Here is a 22,315-nt window from a genome sequence, read left to right as displayed (position 1 = left end):
TAAATACATGTCTATTATTATATTATAATTTTTACATCGTAATCTGTTAGCTAAAATTCTTGTCATCCGTCCCCCTACAAAAAATACTAAATACGCCACTGATAAAATGATCATACATAATACATGTAAATATGTATGTATTACATTATCAAATATATATTACATTATATTACATTATCAAATATATCAACAATAATTCATAAGATGAGGGACGGAGTGGCCGACCGGACTAAGGCGTCGTTCAAAACCTCTGCCACAGGTGGCATTTTTCTTCAGGCAAGTCACGGTGCCCGGAGAGAAGTGCCGCGGGCATAGCAGATACCTACGGGTGCCCACAAAAAATCTGCCAAACTGTGTAAACGTGTTCAAACCTACAGTACATTCCCACAAAGTTAAAAACCACCCAATGGCCTAAGTTGCTGTGGGTCAATTAATAAATAAAAAAAAAAAATCATAAAATATATAGGTATTTTATTTATACACTAATTTATACACCTGCACGCATAAAATATTATATGAATCAATAAAAAATACAATACATGTAGGTATAGGACATAGCCACATAGGTGTTATATACCTACATTATATTGATGTCACTAATTTTAAAACAATAATGGTTATAGGTAACGATTACTATCGCTGATAAAATATAAATCTCATGCAGCATCTATTTAATCTCAAATATTGATAATAATAATATTTTATTGAAAATATAAAATTTCTATTTTGTACACTATATTTTATACAAAATGTAATGTCGTTGACCTAATGCTCAAAACAGCAAGAGATCCACGCGCTTATTTTTTGGACGGATAACTGATAAAAATTTGCACAACGAATTTACCCGAACTGGGAAGACGTGAACGAAATAATATATATATATATATAAAAAATACCAGTATGTATACTTATATTTAAATAATAAAAATTAAAAAAAAAACGAAAAGCAAGTTTAAACAGCAATTATTTTACCGTAGCCAAAACATAATTGTCTTATTATTATTACAACAAGACGTTTAAAGTCGGTTACACTTTCCCTATCGTACGTAACAATATAAAAAAACACGTGGTTTAACACAATGATACAATTTAAAATAATAACCAAAACCCGTTTGGAAGGAAATGGTCCATTCCTATAAAATATTAAATCAAATCAAAAATAGAGTATAAGTAGGTAAGTACCTATAACCTGATTATTTTATTATTTAATATTTATCATTATTATTAGGTAGGTACAAATATTGAAGTACATTGTATTTAATATATATTGTAAATTAAAAGTACCTAATACCTTTAATAATATTGTGTATAGATAATTTTATTCAAGAACAAAAGAAAATTGTAATATAGGTATTAATAGGTACCTACCTACTTTTTTAAATACGAAAACAGTTCGCTTATCCTAATATTCTAATAACTTACTGAGTAGGTTCTATTTATTAATTAGGTATTATTGTAAATAATCATATAAAATACTTAAGTAATCCTATATTGCATAAAAAAAAGTAGATGGTACTTAGATTTTTAATTAATATTAATAAATCACATTAAATAACAAAACAAACATTTAAATAATAGTTACCTAGTTATAAATTTATAATGTGGGGTACAGAGCCCTGTGAATATGTAAGACAAGGGTGGGCGACCCCATATAATTGTGAGTGAATAGGAAAGGAAGTAGAAGATAAGTTTATAATGATAAATAATCATAAAAATGTAATTCTTAATAACCATTTACAATTTCTTATCGATAGGTTGGTAGTTGAGATATATTAGGTATATCAATCAAAATAATATTATAATTAAAATTATATTATTAAAATTAAACATAATTACCTATATACTTTCCTTAACTTTATATATAGGTACAATAATTATAAAAAGAGAGGTATTTAATATCGAAGAAATCATACACACGTAAAATGTACCTAATATATTTTATATACATAAAAATATATATAAATGTGTTATGACTTGCCGCGTTTGGTGTATGTAATAGCTTTATGTTGAAGTGTAAAATGTGTCTTAGAATAAATAAAAATTATTGTTAGGTATAAAATGTATAAAATATATATTATATAGTTGAACAAACAGTATATATTATATATACCTATATAAATGTGTGTCATAAAGGTACCTACGTGATTTTCGTAGACATGACTGTGTTTTGTTGGGGCGGAAAAGGGCGTGTTTCAGAGAAGAAAAAAAATCATTAGGAGGGGTGTTACCGCGTTAATAGGTAGCGAGATGGACCGCAACCGCCAACACCATGGTCAGGAACACGGTGCAACCTCCGATGACCACTGCGCCGTTGCAAAGGTCCTGGTCGCATGTGCTGCAGTGTTCGATGCGTATGTTGGCTGGAGTGTTTATGGCGCATGGGCCGTCGTCGCTCCGACTGTCCGACGCCCAAGCGCACGACCGGATTATCAGCAGCTCGCCGTTCACTGCAATTCACATGACAAACATCAATTTTATTCTATAACAATTATTATTGATTAGTTATTATTATAATTATACAATATTACCCGAAGTAGTCCACATATTATATTTTTAAAAAAGTATATAGCACACACATTTACCGCACACGGTGTCAAACTCGTTGAAACTGAGTTATATAGGTTAAAATATAATATTATAATTTATAAGTGATTTTCAGAATATTTTAACGTGTTATCAATTGGTGAATAATAAGTTAACACGACCTATATTATATTATTATACCCTTCGAATAACATATAGTTAAAGTCATTCGATCGTCTTATTTGTTTTCGATAATCTATTCCATATAGATAAAGGCAGGCCTGACGAGCGAAAAAATCAAAGTAATAATTGCTTATTTTAATATATAAGCGTACTTATAGTTAAATTAAAGAGTTAATATATTTTTTTAGAAAATTCAAATAGTAATTTTTAAAGATAGGTAGATGGGTATACCTACTTGTATAGTTGTGTGTATGCACAATACAATACTTACTATGATAGTATAACCTACCTACTTAAATGTATTTAGAATATTACGACTTTCCGTAAAAAAGACGTACGCTGATCTAAGGAAGTATACTGATAATGAGTATACTGTAGAGTATAGACTATAGTAATCTGAAATAGTACCTACTTTTATCATTATTCTCAAACATACATATATATAATCCGCAGTGTTTGGCAAGTTCCTTATAAAAAGGAATTTGTTCTGTTCCTTGTTCCTTTAAAAAAAAAGAATTCGTTCCCTTGTCGTTCCTTTGGAAAATGAACGAGTTCCTTTTTTAGTTCCAAATAAAATAAAAATTCTTATTTAATCATTAATGTTTTTTTTTCGTATTATACTTCTTTAATTTGTATTTATAATAATATATAACTACAAGTAGGTACATATTTTATATGTTTATGCAATATATTATTATATATTTTGATATTTTCTTCAAAATTAAATTTTTGGCTAACGTATGTCGATTTGTCTTAACGTCGATACTCGATAACAATCACTTATTATTAAGAATATACATTATACACATTAAAAAAATATATCTTAATTTCAATTTTTACATACTTATCTGTGTAAAATTTACACTGTAAATTATTGGAACTAGAAAGGAACGAACAATTTTGTTATTTTTCCTTAAAAAAAAGAACTAGTTCATTTTCTCGTTCTTTTTTTATAAAAAGGAATTCGTTCATCGTGCCGTTCTTTAAAAAACGAATTCGTTCCAGGAATCCGTTCCTTTTGGAACTCGTTCCTTCCAAACACCGATAATCCATAGATAAGTATATATTTTATCGTGAGATGTCACCCGAGTTCTGCTCATAACCGTTTTTAAAATCAGACGATTGGTTTAAAATGTATAATAATTAATAAGTATATTATACAATAAAACTGGTTTAGTGGTTTGCGCTAGAATTGGCGATGCGAGACAAGTATAGCCTAACCGAGCTGTGTGTACTATTATTAATTTCCATAATTCTTGGTTTTTATTTCTTGCGAAATAGGTGTATATAATATATTATAAAAAACTATATGGACATATAGTACCTATATAGGTACATTCTACAATATTAGTGTCACCTTGATGCTATCATGTTTCTCATAAAATATTCAATTTAATGTACCTATCTATATAATTATATTAGTATAGGCACCAAAATATTATACAACAAAATGTATTATTGTTTAAAAACAAAACGTAGGTATTTAGTTATAGCAAGTGTTTATAATAAGTTATCATAGTAAAACAAACTTTATTAACTCATCTATGATTTATGAACATCATTAAAAATCTATAAAATTAAAAAAATCGGATACTTCATAAATCATATTTAAAAAAATCTGTAAAATTGAATATATCTTAAATTTCATGTTTTTTTTTTTTTTTTTTATTTTTAGAAGAAAATATACAATCTATATCATCGTAGACATAATAAGTATATGTGCGATAAGAAACAATAATAACATGAATGGCTTGAGGAGGGAGGCCCACCAGTGTGGGTACCCTCTAACTTGGGATGAGGGATGTCATGGAGTGGACGAAATGGGAAGTGTAATTTTGTTAATTAGGGAAGTAAGAGCCAATAGAAGAGGGTTTAAAATACATTTTAAGTCTTCAATAAATTTGTTGATGATGTGGAGAGGTTGATTGACTGTGGCTTTGGCATAAGATGTCGGTTTTTGATTTGAGTTGTAACTGGGGTCGTTGAAGATTTGTGGTGCAGCAGGTACAGCAGATGGTGGGCAGGGGTGTTTTTTCGGTTTTTCAACTTTGTCAGCTTTGTGAGCGACTTTGTAAATGGTGCGCTTTAGTAAATTTTTAAAAATTTGACAACCTTTGTAGTTGGCCGTGTGGTTACCGTTACAGTTGGCGCATTTAACGGGTTCTTCCCGTGTTTTAGAGCAATCTTCGGTGAAGTGGCTTAACCCACATTTCACGCAACGTGGAGGTTGGTGGCAATAATTGCGTGTATGTCCATACATTTGACAAGAGTGACATTGGGGAGGACCAAGTGGCCTTATTGGATGCTCGAATTTCACAATTGAGTTAAACAATTTGTTTACTTTGAAAATGTCGTTGTTATTGCTGTTGCGGGCTAGGGAAATATTGAATAACGGAAGTGGCGATTTGTTTGTACGGTTGAGTATGTTTGAAATGCTAAATTTCATGTTTAAAAAAATTTGTTGAAAATTTTATTTTGCATATTTTTCAATTTTTAGTGCTATTTATAGCGCTTATATTAATGTTTTTATGTACATATTTAAGCGCTAAAAGTTTTTTAGTGCTATAACTTCCGAGCCCTGATAATAACGAATGTTGTAGTTGGTACTTATATAGATTATATACCTAGATTATAAAATTAATTTAATAATACCATCAGGTACTCAGGTCACCATCCTTGTTATGAATCGAAATATTGAATTATTTACAAGACATAGCAAGAGGCACAATGGGAGTGTTGGGTGTACGAACTATGATTCATTATAATATGGACCCCAGTCAAATAATTTTATGAGATTGATCAAGACGTTAGGTTAGGTTAGGTTATAACCTAATATATTAGGGCAATAAATTAATTTGTTTTTTATTTGCATAATTGTGTGTTTAAAATACTCCTAAAAACGTTGTCTAATTTATAAAGAACAACATTTTAAACAAAATTTGTAGATATTTTAGTTACATTTTATGGCACAATTATTTAAATGATAAAAAAATAATATATAGTACACAAAAAAATATCGGTTTTCGTTGTAATCATCTAATACGGAGGTAATAATAAAAACCAAAAAGTACGAAAATTAAAAACAAAACAATTTATTTTACTCTATAAACTGCAAAGGCATTTCGTTTATTCATTGTGCTTTCTTTTTACACCGTATACTTTAACGGAAATATATATTCATGATGTAAAATAATTGATAATGATTCTAAATATATTCGGTAATTTTATAAATTTGTAACAGATATCAATCCACTTTTTTAACCATCCAACCAATATTATGGAGAAAGCCAACCAATATAATAATGTGCCATGAAGAAAATGGAAAACCTTCTTTATATATAGGCTACTTAAAAACCACCGTTTTACATACTTCTTATTTCTTCTATAATTACCTATTTATAATAATAGCCAGACGAATCAGCGCAGCGCTTCGTTGATATATTATGAATCAACAATAATAATGTACTAGATATTACAGATATAGGATCATTTTGAACTTTTTTTGTTTCCTATAACATCGTAAATAATTAATTTAATACTATAATATAAATTATGGTTAGCTTGTTTATAAGTTATAATATCGAGGTAGAGTATGTAAATAATATAGCCGATAGCTGTGATAGCTATATTACTATATTATAGACATTAGACTTTATAGTCCAGTGTTTCTGGATGGTTTGAGTAAACTCTTTAATAGTTTAATCAGTATTTTCCTAATGAACAGCAGGTTCTTTTATATCCCTAACCTTCAGCCATGTCAGCAGAGGAATATGAATTTATATTGAAAATACATCTGATTCATCATTGTAAGAATAATAAATTTAAATTAATGCCATTAGTTGGAATTTCGGTTTAGTTAAAACAGTGGTAATATCAGAATAGTTGTTTACTTGCTTCGACTTCGTTACTTGTAATAGTCATATGTTATAGATGATTAAAATAAAAACTATTATAGTTGTATAGTAAATATCAAAATATTAAACATAAAAATACCTGTAGCATGTTGTAGGTATTCGTATTTCTATTGTATACCTATGCTACTGTATCCGAATGCTTGAATGTGAAAATAACAAAATACGATGTATACTCATCCATAGGATAATGTATCTTATTTCTCAGCGATGGACTAGCTGCGATACTATATAGTTCAACTGTCCAAGGACGAAGACGAGATACTCGTTAAAGTCTTCTCCGACGATCATACAATATATCGAGACTCGAGATTTATCGAATGAGCAATAGTTACAATATTGTTTACTGGTTTTTTTTTTATTCACCATCAGTCATCAGTGTACTTAAATCTTAAAAGTGCACGTGTTACCGATGCACGTCTAATAAGTGACCGAGATCTTAAGTGTTTTACACGCGGCTTATTGTGGTCTCGACATGATACACATTATAACAATAATTAATAACCATTAATAAATTACGTAGCCATAGAGATAAATCACGTATGGAATAATAATTTAATATCAATAACCAGTTAAATTTATAAATATATTGAACATTGTTATAATCATAGAACAATAATATCATATAGTACCTACTATATTATGATATAATATCTCGTGTTTGTGTATGTGTTATGGGTATCATATCAGTCACTAGGTATATGTAAAACAATGCAGGTTATAGTTTACCTATTGATATAGACATGAACACGATTTCGATGACAAACCGTTTTGGGGGGTGGAAAATAAAAATTGATTTTTGTTCAAGTTATATAATATTATGTATTTATGTTACACCCGTTACCCACAAATTATGCCACGTCGCGTTTTCGAAACCCACCTGGGATGGAATAATAAAAATGTGAAATATAATAATATCGATGAAAATAATAACGTAGGTATACCTATGACTTACCACTTACAAGCGCATAGTTAACTGTTGTGACGTGATTTTACACGCGGTCGATGAGAATCGTTTCACGGTGTGAATTATATTTGGCCTTATAATAGTGGTCGTGATGGTATATACATCAGTCTTCGGGAAGCGTGTGAATCGAAACCGCGTGTACATGTGCTTATATACATATATAATATGTACCAACTATAAACGTAGCTGGTAGGTATAGACGTGATGTGGTAACCGGTAAGGTATATAGTCATGGTGGTAAGATAAACGGGGTGGTATATAAGTTATAGTCGTGATGGTGGTAACGTGGTAACCTGGGGTAGGTGTATACGGTCGTAGGCGCGAAATTGCTCCGGTTTGAAATAGCGGCGGTGACGGCGGCGACTCATCACCGTGAAATCGTAACGACTCGATGCCCCCGTAAATCCCGAGACGAATCGATTTGCTCGACGACGAAAACGCCGCGCGCGGGAATAACGAATAATAATAATAATAATAATAATAATAAATAGTAATAATAATATTACACGGGTGGAATAACGATACAAATCGAAACGAACGGAGGGAAAAAAACCGACCGGCGAATTGCGAAACGGAGTAAAAAAATCATAAATACTTTTGAGTATACCTATGCCTATATATTGTATTATATACACGTATAATGTACCCTCTTGGGAAAAATCATACCGATAACGGTGTTTATAAACACCAGGAAAAAAATCGGCCGCGGCGAAAGCGGTATCCGCCGCTTCAAGTATATACACATTTATATTTGCATATAATATGGTACCTGTAATAACGATACCTATACATTTAGTCCCGAAACGGATGCTGTAGCAGGAAAATGGTGAAATGGTGAAATGGACCGAAATAATAACCGTTAACTGCACTTACTCGGTATATGCACCTCACATTAACTGCAATGTTTTGAACGACACACCCGTGTCAATGTACGAATATTATACATAAATATATTTATATTGTACATATTATTTGTATTAATATTTATTATAATATTTAATATTATGTACCAACTGGATGTCATACAATATTTATTATTATTATACATACAATTTATCCATGTAGTATGTAGACTGTAGTCTGTACAGGCATCGGCTTTAACTTTTCCATTCGACTGAGTGTATAATAGTGTAATCATATACCTAACTTATAATGTAACTACAATTTCGGACCCAACAAACTGTATATAAATTGACAAATAGGTGTATATCAGTGTAAATACTTTTGAGAAAGAACTTATCGTTTTGATTTTTAAAATGTACATAATATTAGTTAAATTCGTATTAATGTAATAAATATAACGTTGAGCAACGCAAAAGACATTTAACTACTATTGATTCCAATGTAACTACGGTATTATATTCTATAATACTCTTAAAAAATAATTTACCTGACGCCGCGAACTATCTCCAACTAAAGGACACTTTTTTATCTTCATATAGTTTTTTATTCTATAGAATGGTACAGATTAGAATAATTTATATAACTTTAGACAACGTGGATTGAATAAAAAGTTGTAATTTAAAAATCGATGTTGCGTAACCCGCCTTTTAGACTCGTGTTCCAAAATAATTAAAGCACACAAACTAATTTTGATTTTTGCTGTTCCGTAAAATTTTTAAAAAAAGTGCCAAAAATTGGAAACCATAAGGTCTTTAAATAGTTAATCATCATGCGCGTTATTGTACAATATATACTTCTAAAATATTATAGTATTATAGACAGAATATAAATCCCCGACAACCTGTTTTAATGTCTAGCCGATGGGAACGACGAATTTCACGCGCTGGCAACCAACGATTGGTGTGTTAAATCGGAATAAACTCGATCGATATCAAACGGAAGTCCAAGTATAATAGTACCTATACATAGATTAAAGACGCATATTACTCAAAGACTGAAGCTGGCGACGAAAAAATCAGTGCCGTTGCAATATACGAGTAAGGTACCTATGTTGTATGTATATATACATATTATATATATGTATACTGTATACGTATACTGCTGCAGCTGTCACTGTCGTGATAATATAGTAGTCTTTCCATATTATTATCAACTATTATTCTATAAAATAGAGAAAATATAAACCGATGAAAATATTTGGTTTAGTTTTTATTATAATTTGTAAAATATTTATCGGCACTTTTTTGTCATAGTTCAGTCAATAATGCTATATTATGATCATTGTACCTATAATATTGTCATTGTAAAATAAATTAATAATTTTTTTAATTTTTCAGTATAAATGTATGGTATTAATATATTATTCCTATAATAATTAATAACCATTGTACAATAATTACCATATATTGGTGTAATGGTGTATATTATTTTAACGGGAGTTCTGACTTTGTGAGTATAGCTACCAGCTCATAACAAAGCATATAATAAAAACATACTACTTTAGGTACCAACAAATGTGTACAAACGCCATTTTAATTTAAATATGACAACTCATCGGTCATCATAATTAATGCTCTATATACTACATACTATCTTTATATCGTCCGTATATACCGTTCACCGTTGCGGTGTGTATTGACTATTAGTATAGTATTGATTATTATTTATTACATTAGGTACCTACTAGGTATATTTTATAATATAGAGGTCGAAATTATATATTATTATGACTTAATTACATAGGAAATCGCAATTACCTATAATTTTACCTAAATGTATTTTTTTTTATAGGTAACGTACAGGTAGAAACAGGCATTGTAATTTGTGAATAATTTAAACTTGGAATGTCAGTTAAAACATTTTTGAATTATTATTATTTGTAATGAATTAAGTTTGGTATTACTTGTTTAAGTATGTCATTACCTAATAATTTTAATTGAGAATACATTATTTTACGATATAGATAAAAAAATATTACAAGGATTACTTGATTACAAGAATTAAAAACAGTTTCCAATTGATTACCTAAACCTAATTTTCCTAAGTAGAGATGGTCATTTGAATAAATAAATAATATAAGTAGCTGGTACCTATCAAATTTATTTAAATATTTGTGTAATACTTATATAAATGAATAATTATATAATTGAAAAATTTATCATGTATAGAAAATGATAAAATTAACATTTGGTGAACATTTAAATATTTGCGGTTATTAGTTATTGAATTACAACAAAATAAGGAAATCGTTCAATAAAAAAACTGTTTATTTACATGTGAATATCGTAAAAATGTAAACTTCAATCGCTCGTAAAAAATTTAATTGACTCTCCAGTAAACTTTTTTTAAGGTTTATGAATAATTTTTAATTACCTACCTACAAAATAATTTGCAAATTATTCTAAGTTTGACGATTTTCGTCTATGTTCTAAGTTTAAAGGCTTATAAAAAGATACTGTGACTATGTACTTTCGATATGTTTTAAATTGCAAATAATAAACGTGTATTACATTTTCAAAGTTTTAAAATAATTTTTTATCGACATTTAAAGAAACAAATATCGAAAATGTTAAATGTTAAATGTTTTTAAATTACCCAAAAAAGTCAAAATATTTTTCAATTTTTGTATAACAATGTATTTTATAATGAACATTGATCATTATTGCTATGATGGTTTGATAGTTTGATAAACGTCATTATGACAATTATTCCCAGCCCAATTCGTTTCGATAAGAGTATAAAGATGTCGAATATTAATCGGATATCCTGATGTGTCGGGCTGCAGAATCGTTATATATAATATTTTTTCTATAGAATTCAAAATTATTTTATTATGATTAATATATTTTATCATCACACTTTTTATATTATATTTATTTTTTTTTAGTTTACTATAGTCTATAACTATAGATTGTATTGAATTTCATTATATGTGTAAAATATTTCAATTAATAATTATTATCACAGTTTTTACTTAACGTATTAACACAACATTTACTATGTTTATATAATTATATATGAATATTAAAAATATTGTATTAAATAGTATGTACATGTTGGAAACATTGGCACGCAGCACTCGTTTTCGTATGCAATCGTGAAGATTTAATTTAAGGGTCAAGTAGAGATGATATCGTACGCAATCGTATATGAGTGAAAAAAAGACTATAGAGTATAGGTACCTATGTTTTAACTACGATGAATGATAACCTAATATAAATTACATTTTAGTTACAACACTGATCTATTTCTATAATTCATTGCCTATAGGTATACTTAATAATATGATTTAGGCAATCAAATACTCTAATGAGTAGGTAATAACTCTAAAACTATTAACTCCAAACATTGAATTATTTTTTATATTATTTATTTATTTATTAATTATTTATTAATGCATATAATATAAACGCCTTAGAAGTAATGATTCAATAATGCTGCAATATTAATTAAACATAAACCGAATTTCATCTTAACGTGGTACCTACCGAATATAAAATATGTATAATGTCGTTAACAATTTAATTATTTCAATTATCAACATATTATTTTGACAGATTACAATATTTAGGAATAGGTAGTATAAGTTATACTGACCGTTTTCTATTTACTATAATATTAAATTTGATTAGTCTACATTTACAATAGTCAATAGGGCCTTTTCATAATCAAATATAATATGTATTGATGCATTATTGGCTATATTATATTATAGAATAAAATGTAGGTATTTCCTATCATGGTCAATATGTATTTGTGCGTAAATGATGTACATTTTGTGATAAAAATAAAGTAAATTATACAGATTATAGGCTAAATTCAAAGTGAGGACTTATTTACATATTTTTTCTAGTGTGTAAGTATAAACTATGAATATTTGTTTCCTTTAGGAAATTAAAAAAAAAAACTACTTTTCTAAATAAATATAAAATATTTTTAGACCTACGATTACCTATATTATGGACAAAACGAGACCTCCTTAGTCCTTAATATAGGTAAATAAAAGCTCAATAGCCATCACAAACCTAAACCAACCATAAAATAAACATATTATTATATATTTAAGGCATTATTAAAATATTAACATTGGTAATAAAATTTTGAATATCCCTTTATTATGGCGAATAAAGAATATTGCGCAAAATTGTGTTTATTTTTAAAACACATGAATAACTATATAGGTAGGTAGTTATTATTTTTGTAATACGTAAATTACAAATAATAAATTAATTTCCTATAATACAAATATAAATATAAAATACTGTAAAACATATTTCAGCAATATTGAATCATTACTCCTAAGGCATTTATATATGCATAAATAAATAATTAATAAACTTAAAAAATGTTATTATTTTTCATATAAACTATTTATTATAAATTATTTATTTATGTAAATTATATCAACGCCAAATGCCTTAGAAGTAATGATTCAATATTGCTGCAATATGTTTTACAGTATTATATATTTATATTTGTATTATATGCAATTAATTTATTATTTGTAATTTACGTATTACCATAATAATAACTAGTTAATAGTTATCATGTGTCTTAAAAATAAGCAAAATTTTGCTCAATATTCTTTATTCGCCATAATATAGCATTAATATATATAATATTAAAGTCCTATCGTAAATGTATGCTAATCAAATATTTTAATATTATAATAAATAGTAAACGGTCAATATAACTTATACTATTCCTATACATAGTCCTATATATAGTATCTGTCAAAATAATATGTTAATAATTAATATAATGAAATTGCTAACGCCACTATATACATTTATACTATCACGTTACGGTAGAATACGGTTTGTGTCCCCTGAAACACGAGAGTGAAACCTCTGAGGGCCAGTATCTCCATTTTGTTTAGATGGCGATCTCTATGTTTATTTTTTCTATTAGAATAGTACAGTATCGCTGTATGTAGGTACGTCGTGCGTACACTAAACACACCTGTCGATTATTTTTTTGTCTCCCGGATTCAATCATTACTGAAAAATGTAAACACATCATATATAATATTGTATTTGTATAACGTATAGTAAATAACAAATACCTACGTAAAAACAATTTCCGGTAAACGAGCCTAGAATTTGTATTTAATCGAGTGATTCCTAAAAACGGTAAAAACCGTTATTTTAGTTAAACAAAACAACTATTATCTCAAAATTTCCATTGAAAATGTAAATATCAATTAAAACATTGCGGGCGGGCTGACAAATACGAATTTCCGGTGAATCATCGTTCCTTACAAGAATGGCCAAAAGGTTAATAAAAATTAAGCAGGCAATTAAATGCAGTCCATTGTGTCTTAATTCAATCATCGAAAAACACGAGGTACCATAATGAAGATGAAAAAACACCCCAATACGCATAGGCCATCTCATATATCCATTAATTTAAAAAATTTAAACGTCAGTGTCACAATTTGTTTAATTATGTATGTAGATAAAAAAAAACAATAGTTAATAAAGACTTATTATATAAATATTGATTGATAATTAGGATTGAAAGATACAGCTATAATAGTACGAACATAACTCATAGGAGTATACGTATATACTATATATATATTATATAAATCTGATACATCTAAGTACCTAGGTACAGTAAAATTTGGTTATTCAAACGTCCGATACCTTTGATCAATTTAATTGGTGACGTCATTATCAAATTATCGATAATAATAATATTATGTAATGTAATACTTGTCAGGATCAACTACATTGGATATGTCACTGAAAACAACTATCGATTTCTACTGTACCTACATAATATTATAGTTATGTTTTAGTTCAGTTTTAATCATATTATAATAATATATCGTAATTATTTCATACATAATTTATATTGTATTTTTTTTGTATTGTCGTTGTTTAACTCTCAGTTTAAGAAAAAGTACGCCTGTAAAACACAAATATAGTTGGATATTTGCTTATTTTAAACTCCCTAAAATGTATAGGTAAGTAATTTAGAAAATATGTGTATTTTTTAAATGTAAATATTTGTATTATATTATATATACATATATGATTTGAGCTGCTGTTCTAACCTATATGGTTATAATACCTATACTTCTTAAATCATATCATCTTTTTCAGAATATTATATTTTTCCGTACTTAAAATACATGCAAATAGGTAAAATATGGTGTTGATATTTCGTATGACAATATACCGTCCATTATTTATTTTATTTTATTCTACACAATATATTGTTTATTGTGTTAGAGGCACGAAGTTACGGAAAGCACGTCGAATAATACCTATTTAATTAAATAAACTATACTAATGTTTAAAACTTTAAAATAGGTTTATCTAAATAATGTAACATCATACAAACAAACACACCGATTTAATATTTGTATTCCAATTCACATTATATCGTAGGTATCTACATTTCCCACCAAAAATAGTATTTATTTTTTTTTCCTAATGATTTACTTTTATATTTGAGGGGTTACATGCATATAATATAAAAATAATAAAATCATACTATTTATGCTAGGCATTAAAAATACTGTACTAGAAAAAAACAATTAAATTAAATCATGTATATAGGTACCTTGTACATAATATACCAGTCAAAACGAGCTATTTAAATTATTGTTTTAAATATTATGTGGCGAACGTCTGCGTAGGACCAAACAATAGTGCCACGAAGTGAGTATGTGAAATCGAATTGGATTGAATTACGTCTGAGTGAGACCTTTATTCATTATTGCCGGAGTGACCTGATTTTATAGCTTAATTATTGTCCACCTCGCTTTATGAAAACACCAATGCGCTATCTATAGCGTGCTTATGTCTACAAAAATCCCATAGTAGGTATACATTATCGTATGTGGACGCGTACCTCTTTGTTTTTGTTTCTTGCACACGGGCTGTAAGAAAGCTGAATGCGGTGCTCTGCTACAGTCCTCGATTGCACCTTTGGTCATGTTCATCGGGTCGTTGCAACGTTGGTCCGTGTCCGTGGAGCACACCCAACAGTTGATTGCTTTGCCTGAGTATAACACGGTCAAAACGATAAATATTTATAGGTAATATTATGGCCAACTGCAGCCGGACGACAGATTGTTAATCGTGATCAAATTAGCGACTTACCGTAGTCCGGTAACAAGACGAGACACCCGAATGCGAAGACAACCATCGCGTACATCTGACAACGGATCATTATTGTATATGGTAATGGATTAATAGAAATTATAAGACCAGACGGTATACTATAATATTCCTGGAGAACGTAAAAAAAAGTGTGTTTTATTCAGAATTTTTGGACAATTAATGTTGAGAATAGGCCACACTTCGGAGCACTGTGCAAGACTGTTCGCCGGACGGGATCGCAAACGACTATACCGACCATCAGGAGCGTACGGTGGAAAGCTCTCTTGCTCCCCTACCCCCACCACTATTTTAGAACCGCACTGTTGCTCGACGCCCCCCTCGGTCGTCGTTTATATATATTAATAATATTGTGCGTACCGTGTTATGCATTACACATTTACACTACATAATATATATGTACGCGACATAGATACTACATTATAATTTATAGGTATACAATATATAGGTACGCATATTATGGCTCAATTGCGTTTTTTCGCTGAACTAAAAGTGTTCCAGTGAAGCCCGTTATTCAACACGTGTGCGGCCTATATATACAATTATTATTTATTGTATTGAACGACCACGATCTCTTTGACCACTTCTTACACTTAAGTGTCAGTGCCACACTGCCGCGGTACAATTGACATTGCAGTCTTATAACTACCCAATGCCAACGATGCCACCGATCTGTACCAATAAAGGCTATAATACATGCATTGGGTATAATGGTATATTCTCGTATCTATATTTGCGTGTAATGGCTGCAGGTTTACTTAGGTACAGTTTGGACTTTGTAGTATATTATATACCTGTTTAATGAGGAATAGCCGGCAGACGTCCACGATAAACTAACCAAACCACGTAAAGTGACGTGTCGAATTCGTGTATGCATAACCACCTAATTTTCTCGTGGAAATATAGTATTTACTATTTTTAAATAATAACGATGTTGAAAATGTACTTACGATACGTCGATACATATGCACCTACATAACATGATATGAAAATAAAGCCATAGAGAAAATATAATATAATATATAATTTAAAAAATTAATAATAATAAAAAAAAAACAACTCATTAACAATGCGGTAAGTACAAGTACTTCTACATACAGACAGAAAAACTTCAATGAATGGTTCTCCAAAAACGCTGTACTCAGACTATCCCGGAGCCATTGCTTAACATGTTACAAATATATGCGATTTTCCAAGCAAAGAAAACCCGTTCCAAACGTCGTGTTCTTTTGACACAATACACAGAACATCATAATACTTTTGATACCTACTACTTGGACTAATTTTTAGAAAAATTCAGAATGATACAAACACGTTAAAAATGTATTGTATATGCGATATGAGTAGTGTCAAATTTTATAAATGTATTTATTTTCTTTAGCCTATTCTGCCTATAGACTTTAAAACTATATATTGTGTTTAACCTATACAATAACACGAAGAGAGAAAAAACTACACAGCCTTGCTTGTTTTCTCCTCGTCCGTATTATTAATATAAGAAATGAAAGATACGACTTGATAGAGCCGCGATAGATATATAGAGGTACACGCTGCTTATATCGTAATTTGTAATTCATGATACAAACGCAGACGGTACGATCAGCTGGCTGCGGCTACCCCTATATATGGACAATATATAGGTACAAGCGGGAGGGGTTAATCGTTAATAGAGAGTTCCATCAACTTCACATATACGGTGATTATCTCCGGTCCGCGATACTTTAGATTTACACCGTAATAATAATAATTATGATTGTAAGTATAAAATAATTCGTGTGAGCAACACTTATGTGTCGTCAACGCGCAGAATAGATATTATGATAGTATTATAAGGGGAATACGGGCTATTATAGGTGTATATATATATATATAGATAGATATTATATATACATAACCTTAATAACTATTGACCCTGCCCAATTGAACCCAATCGTGAATAAGCTACCGGATCCTAGAGGTGCGTCTTTCGAATGATAAAACCCATTTAATTTCTATTAGCATACTTTTAATTATGTCTAGAGAGTTTATATATATTATTTAGTATTCATCTATATGAGTGAACAAGACATGCAAATTAACGGGTGTTTACATCATTGAAGGAAACAAATGTTTACACCGCACTTTACGGTCACTGGTTAGTGTACCAGAATACAGCCAGAAATTCAAAATCATCGACGAGTGATCATTAATTGTATTTATAAGAGATGAAACGGTTCAGGTTAGCAATATTTTAATCTGTAATCGATAAACTTTAAAAATGTAGTCAACGAAGTCCTGGCTGAATATCGTGTACTCGTATGCCTCGTGTATATAATGAAAAAAAAAACAATCAAATGTTTTCATAATAATCAGGTTTTAAAAATGTAAGATTAAAATAAATAATAATATGATAACTATAAAAATACTTTTATACTTATTATTGATATTATTTTCAGTCCACCGGCCACCACAAACTGTTTAATTGTCTAACAATCATATAAAACCGATGTATGTATTAGTTTATTGTTGATCCGTGTCAGTCTGTGTGCCTTGTCTATATAATATCATCCTGAGAACTGTGAGAAGATAGTTTCTGAAAAATTGGTAATCTATTTATGTATACGTAAAATTATACAGTATAGGTACACGTATCATAGGTAGTAGGTACCTTTGTGGATTTAAAATATTTACTTATTTAGAAAATGCTCAAAACTATATCTGCAGGATTGTGTCAACTGTGTTCACTTAAAATTTAAATATTATCCATTGGATCATTTCTAAACGCTCGTAAATATAAATACGCATATATAAACCTAATTATTTATATGCATGCCTATATGGTCATAGATGAATACAGGATAGTGGATATCTAAACGAGATATAGCTGAAAAAGCATTGTTGTTATTTAAAAATCTTCAACTTATTTAAAATGAGCCGAAAAGAGACAATCTGGTGTGGTTCCTTGATTGGTTCATTGTTTCAATTGCTTTTTCTTCTCCTTGTCCTGTTTGGTTGTCGGACGTGATGACTAGGATGTGACTGGTGATCCATGACAAATATTTTTTTTATTTTTTATTTATTACTGTCACGTTTTCACACATCTCCAGAAGCCTAGTTTTCCGAACACCGGACATGAGTTGTGATTTTTTTTTAGGAAAAAAAATTATTTGATCTTTGTTGTGCTTGCGTCTTAGTTAATGATTTAAGAATACCTACATAATATTATAATGGTTATTAAACCCGATTTGGTCGTAATTTTGTTTGTGTGGATTTTTTATATTTGCATAAGTATTAAAGAATTATTGATACAAATATATAAAAAAACATTCTAAAAGATCTAAAATTTGTTAATATAATAAAATATGGTTTACAGACAACTGATAGAATGGTTTAAGCTAATTTGTATTGATGAAAAAACATTTATAAGGACCTCTTCCATACACAAAAATATGAAATTGTTATCTTTGACATTGCATATCTAAGTATATACCATGGTACATGCTTATTAAATATTTTTAGCACACTTTAATCCTAAACTCTAAATATACGCAAACAGATATATTTAAAAAATGAAATAAATACCTAACCATTTCAAAACCAAGCACATACGTTTCTTCCTAGAATGAAAACAAAAAATTAGTTATATAGGTAAATATAACAAATACAGTGAAACCACACCTAACGGACAACATCTAAATAGCAGACAAAATTTCAGTGACCGAGAGTGTCCAGTATTATATGTTTCACTGTATTAACTGTTCAATCATGACACTCATATGACCATTATTATGTGCCTACTAAGACTATACAGAAGTATATTTATGCCACAACATATTATTTAAATGTGCTCTAAAACATTGAGCATGAATCTATGATCTTTCATAAATTAGATATAACTACAAGTCTACAACGAATTGACTATATGCCTATACCTATTGGCTATTACAACTATTTATTTAAATCCATTAGCCAATAGAACAATCACATAGATACACCACACAATATTATTACATTGTTTATCTAAAAGTAATTTTCCATATTTTTTTTATTTAGTTTTCAGATGTTACGCAGACATGGTTTTAAAGTCCTTGACCACAGTCACATTAATTTATGCATTGTCCTTCCGCTATTGACCACAGTATCACGTGTTGGGTTTGAATTAAACTGCAGCAATAAAGAGGAGAATTATAAATAAACTATTAAAAACACTACATGTCTACATGATCTAACAATACGTGAAAACAAGTTAAAAAAATTTTAAATTGTTAGTACCTTTTTTATAATGCGTAATTATAAGTATAAAACTTAGTAATAACCATAGGTATCTATAACTTTAGAAACAACCTAATTGTATATAATATTTTGTAATATAATTATTATACCAATGTGATTTTATAAAAATACTTAAGTACATACTTGTAAAATCAACAAAAGTAAATAATATGCTTCGCTGCAATGGCGCATACCACGTTTTTCACAAGAGTGTGGAAAATATTGATCTCTATAGGTATTAGGTACCCACCCAACCCACCAATTAAATCTGAGTTTAAGTAGGTACTTAATGTATAATTATATAACTCTTAATTTGAGGTGTTTTTGTTTACATATAAAAATACTATAAATATCGTTTAAACAGGTAATAATTAATGCTTTTCAATTTTCTGGATATAAACCTCATTTTCTCGAGGGAGTCAGTCGATACCACTGCATCCCCTAGTGTACGCCTCGCCGCAACAGTATTCTTAAGTAGACTGGTAATCAAGAATTTGAATAACCCTTGCCCTTCTTATATCACATATTTTGAAATAACATTTAAAAACAAATTAATATTCTGTACTGTTATATTTCCAATTTTAGTCCAGAAAGTGTTACAAAACTACATACTCCAAGAACACTTGCAATCGAATATTCAAATAGTGACAAAATTAAAATGTGCATTCAAATTGATAAAATTGTAATATTAATATTTAAAAGTAATTATTTATATTTAATCGTCCCCAAAATATTTTATCGCGAATTTCATTTGCTCTTGTAGGTAATACAAGTTATCCAATATTAATTTAAAAAATGTTATATATTGTGCATCATATACCTATTTAACAAAAAACGTGCTTAAATTTTAATTCAAAAGAATGTGCTTAATTTAAATTGATAATTGTATATGTAGGTAGTTGGTACAATTTTAATCTTATCTTATTATACAATATGTTCAAATTAAAATAATACGAGTATAAGGTAGGTAACAGAATAAGATATTTAAAAATTTAAATATAGGTATATTATATTATTATATTAAACATAATATTATGCTACGGATTATCAATTTCGAACAAGTTACAACTTAAAATGACTTATTTATAGGTACACCCTTCGATTATTGAATCACTAAGTGATACACCAGTACTCAGTAGTCCATTTCTATACTCTGTTCAAGTTAAGAAACGTACTTGTGCGCAGGGATGTAGCAATACTACACGGCAGGTATACAGATAATTGACTGGGTGAGGTTGACAAACGAATATGCTTGACTGTGGCTTGACGAAAACTGGTCGCCGACTTCGTTTCTTAACTTGAGCAGAGTATAGAAAAAGTAAAAACACACTTATCATATTTTCTCACGAAAGGTGAAGATAAATAAATCATTGGTTGATTTTATTTAGGGTAGAAACGTGTCTTCGGAAAACATAAATTTGAATAGGTAGTTAATGCTTAATGCATATACTGACGGAAATTAATCAACTCTTATTAAAGTTATTATAATAGTCGCTTTAAAGTTTAATTTTATATTCTCCCGAAGAAGTTAGTAATTGTTCACAGTATACGGAGTGGCATAATAACGAAATCTCAGGACGACAAAAAATACCTTCGTCGAACGACATCTAAAGTGACGCACATGTAAAATTTTTTCTCAGTTAAGTGTAAAAACTATTAAAAAGGTCAAAGATATATTATATTGATCCCATAATTTCAAATCAAACTGTCTAAATACCTATAAAACTATGCTTGGCACCAGTGGCGTATCCAGGGGGGTAGATAAGGGGGGCTATAGCCCCCCATTAATCATGACCTTAGAATTTTATCGAGATTAATAAAAAAATAAAAAGTGTAAATAAAAGTCATATTGTATTTGTATACTTGCCCCTCCCTCATACAAAATTCCTGGCTACGCCACTGCTCGGCACAAACAAATTAGATACACATTCTTGTATAACTTAACACATACAGTATTATTATATATTATTGGAAATTTCAGTGTACGCTAGTCATACCTGACATACCTAATATTGTAACTACCTAGATGTTAAAACATCAATTAAGAAAACCTTGGCATTTCCACAACGCATGATCATTTTGAGCAATGTGTGTTACTTCGAAGAGAGACGCGCTTTATAGAAAAAATAGCCTTATAAGTGCTTAATTAAGTTATTGTTAATAATCAAGAATATAATCACTCAAAAACCTCAAAATATCTGCATGTTAAATATCGTTAAAAGTGAGCTAAATTGGAATAAAATATATAGGTAGGTAGGTACAAATTATGCATAAAAAACGACCGATTGACTGAGTATAACGAATCATTAATCAGACTACGTGTCCATAAAAATAATGAAAATAGCTTATAATTTCGAGGGTAAAAAATGTAGGTATACTATGTAGGGGAACAATGGGTACAATTGTAACATGCTACAATTGGTAACACGAGCAATAAGTTATTC

At 29.3% G+C, this 22,315-nt stretch overlaps 1 protein-coding gene across 1 annotated transcript; it reads right to left on the bottom strand.

Annotated features, from left to right (window-relative positions):
- Positions 1-1,699: 1,699 nt before the first annotated feature.
- Positions 1,700-15,823, bottom strand: LOC100164060 (CG17218-like). The gene is given in 3 exon segments (NM_001162709.1): positions 1,700-2,447; positions 15,352-15,501; positions 15,603-15,823. Coding segments are annotated over 3 exon segments (435 nt in total). The 5' UTR covers positions 15,673-15,823; the 3' UTR covers positions 1,700-2,232.
- Between the last annotated feature and the right edge of the window lie 6,492 nt (positions 15,824-22,315).

This window comes from Acyrthosiphon pisum, chromosome A1, assembly GCF_005508785.2.
Source record: "Acyrthosiphon pisum isolate AL4f chromosome A1, pea_aphid_22Mar2018_4r6ur, whole genome shotgun sequence".
Classification (NCBI taxonomy): Eukaryota; Metazoa; Arthropoda; class Insecta; order Hemiptera; family Aphididae; genus Acyrthosiphon; species Acyrthosiphon pisum.
This window is presented reverse-complemented; position numbering and strand designations above follow the sequence as displayed.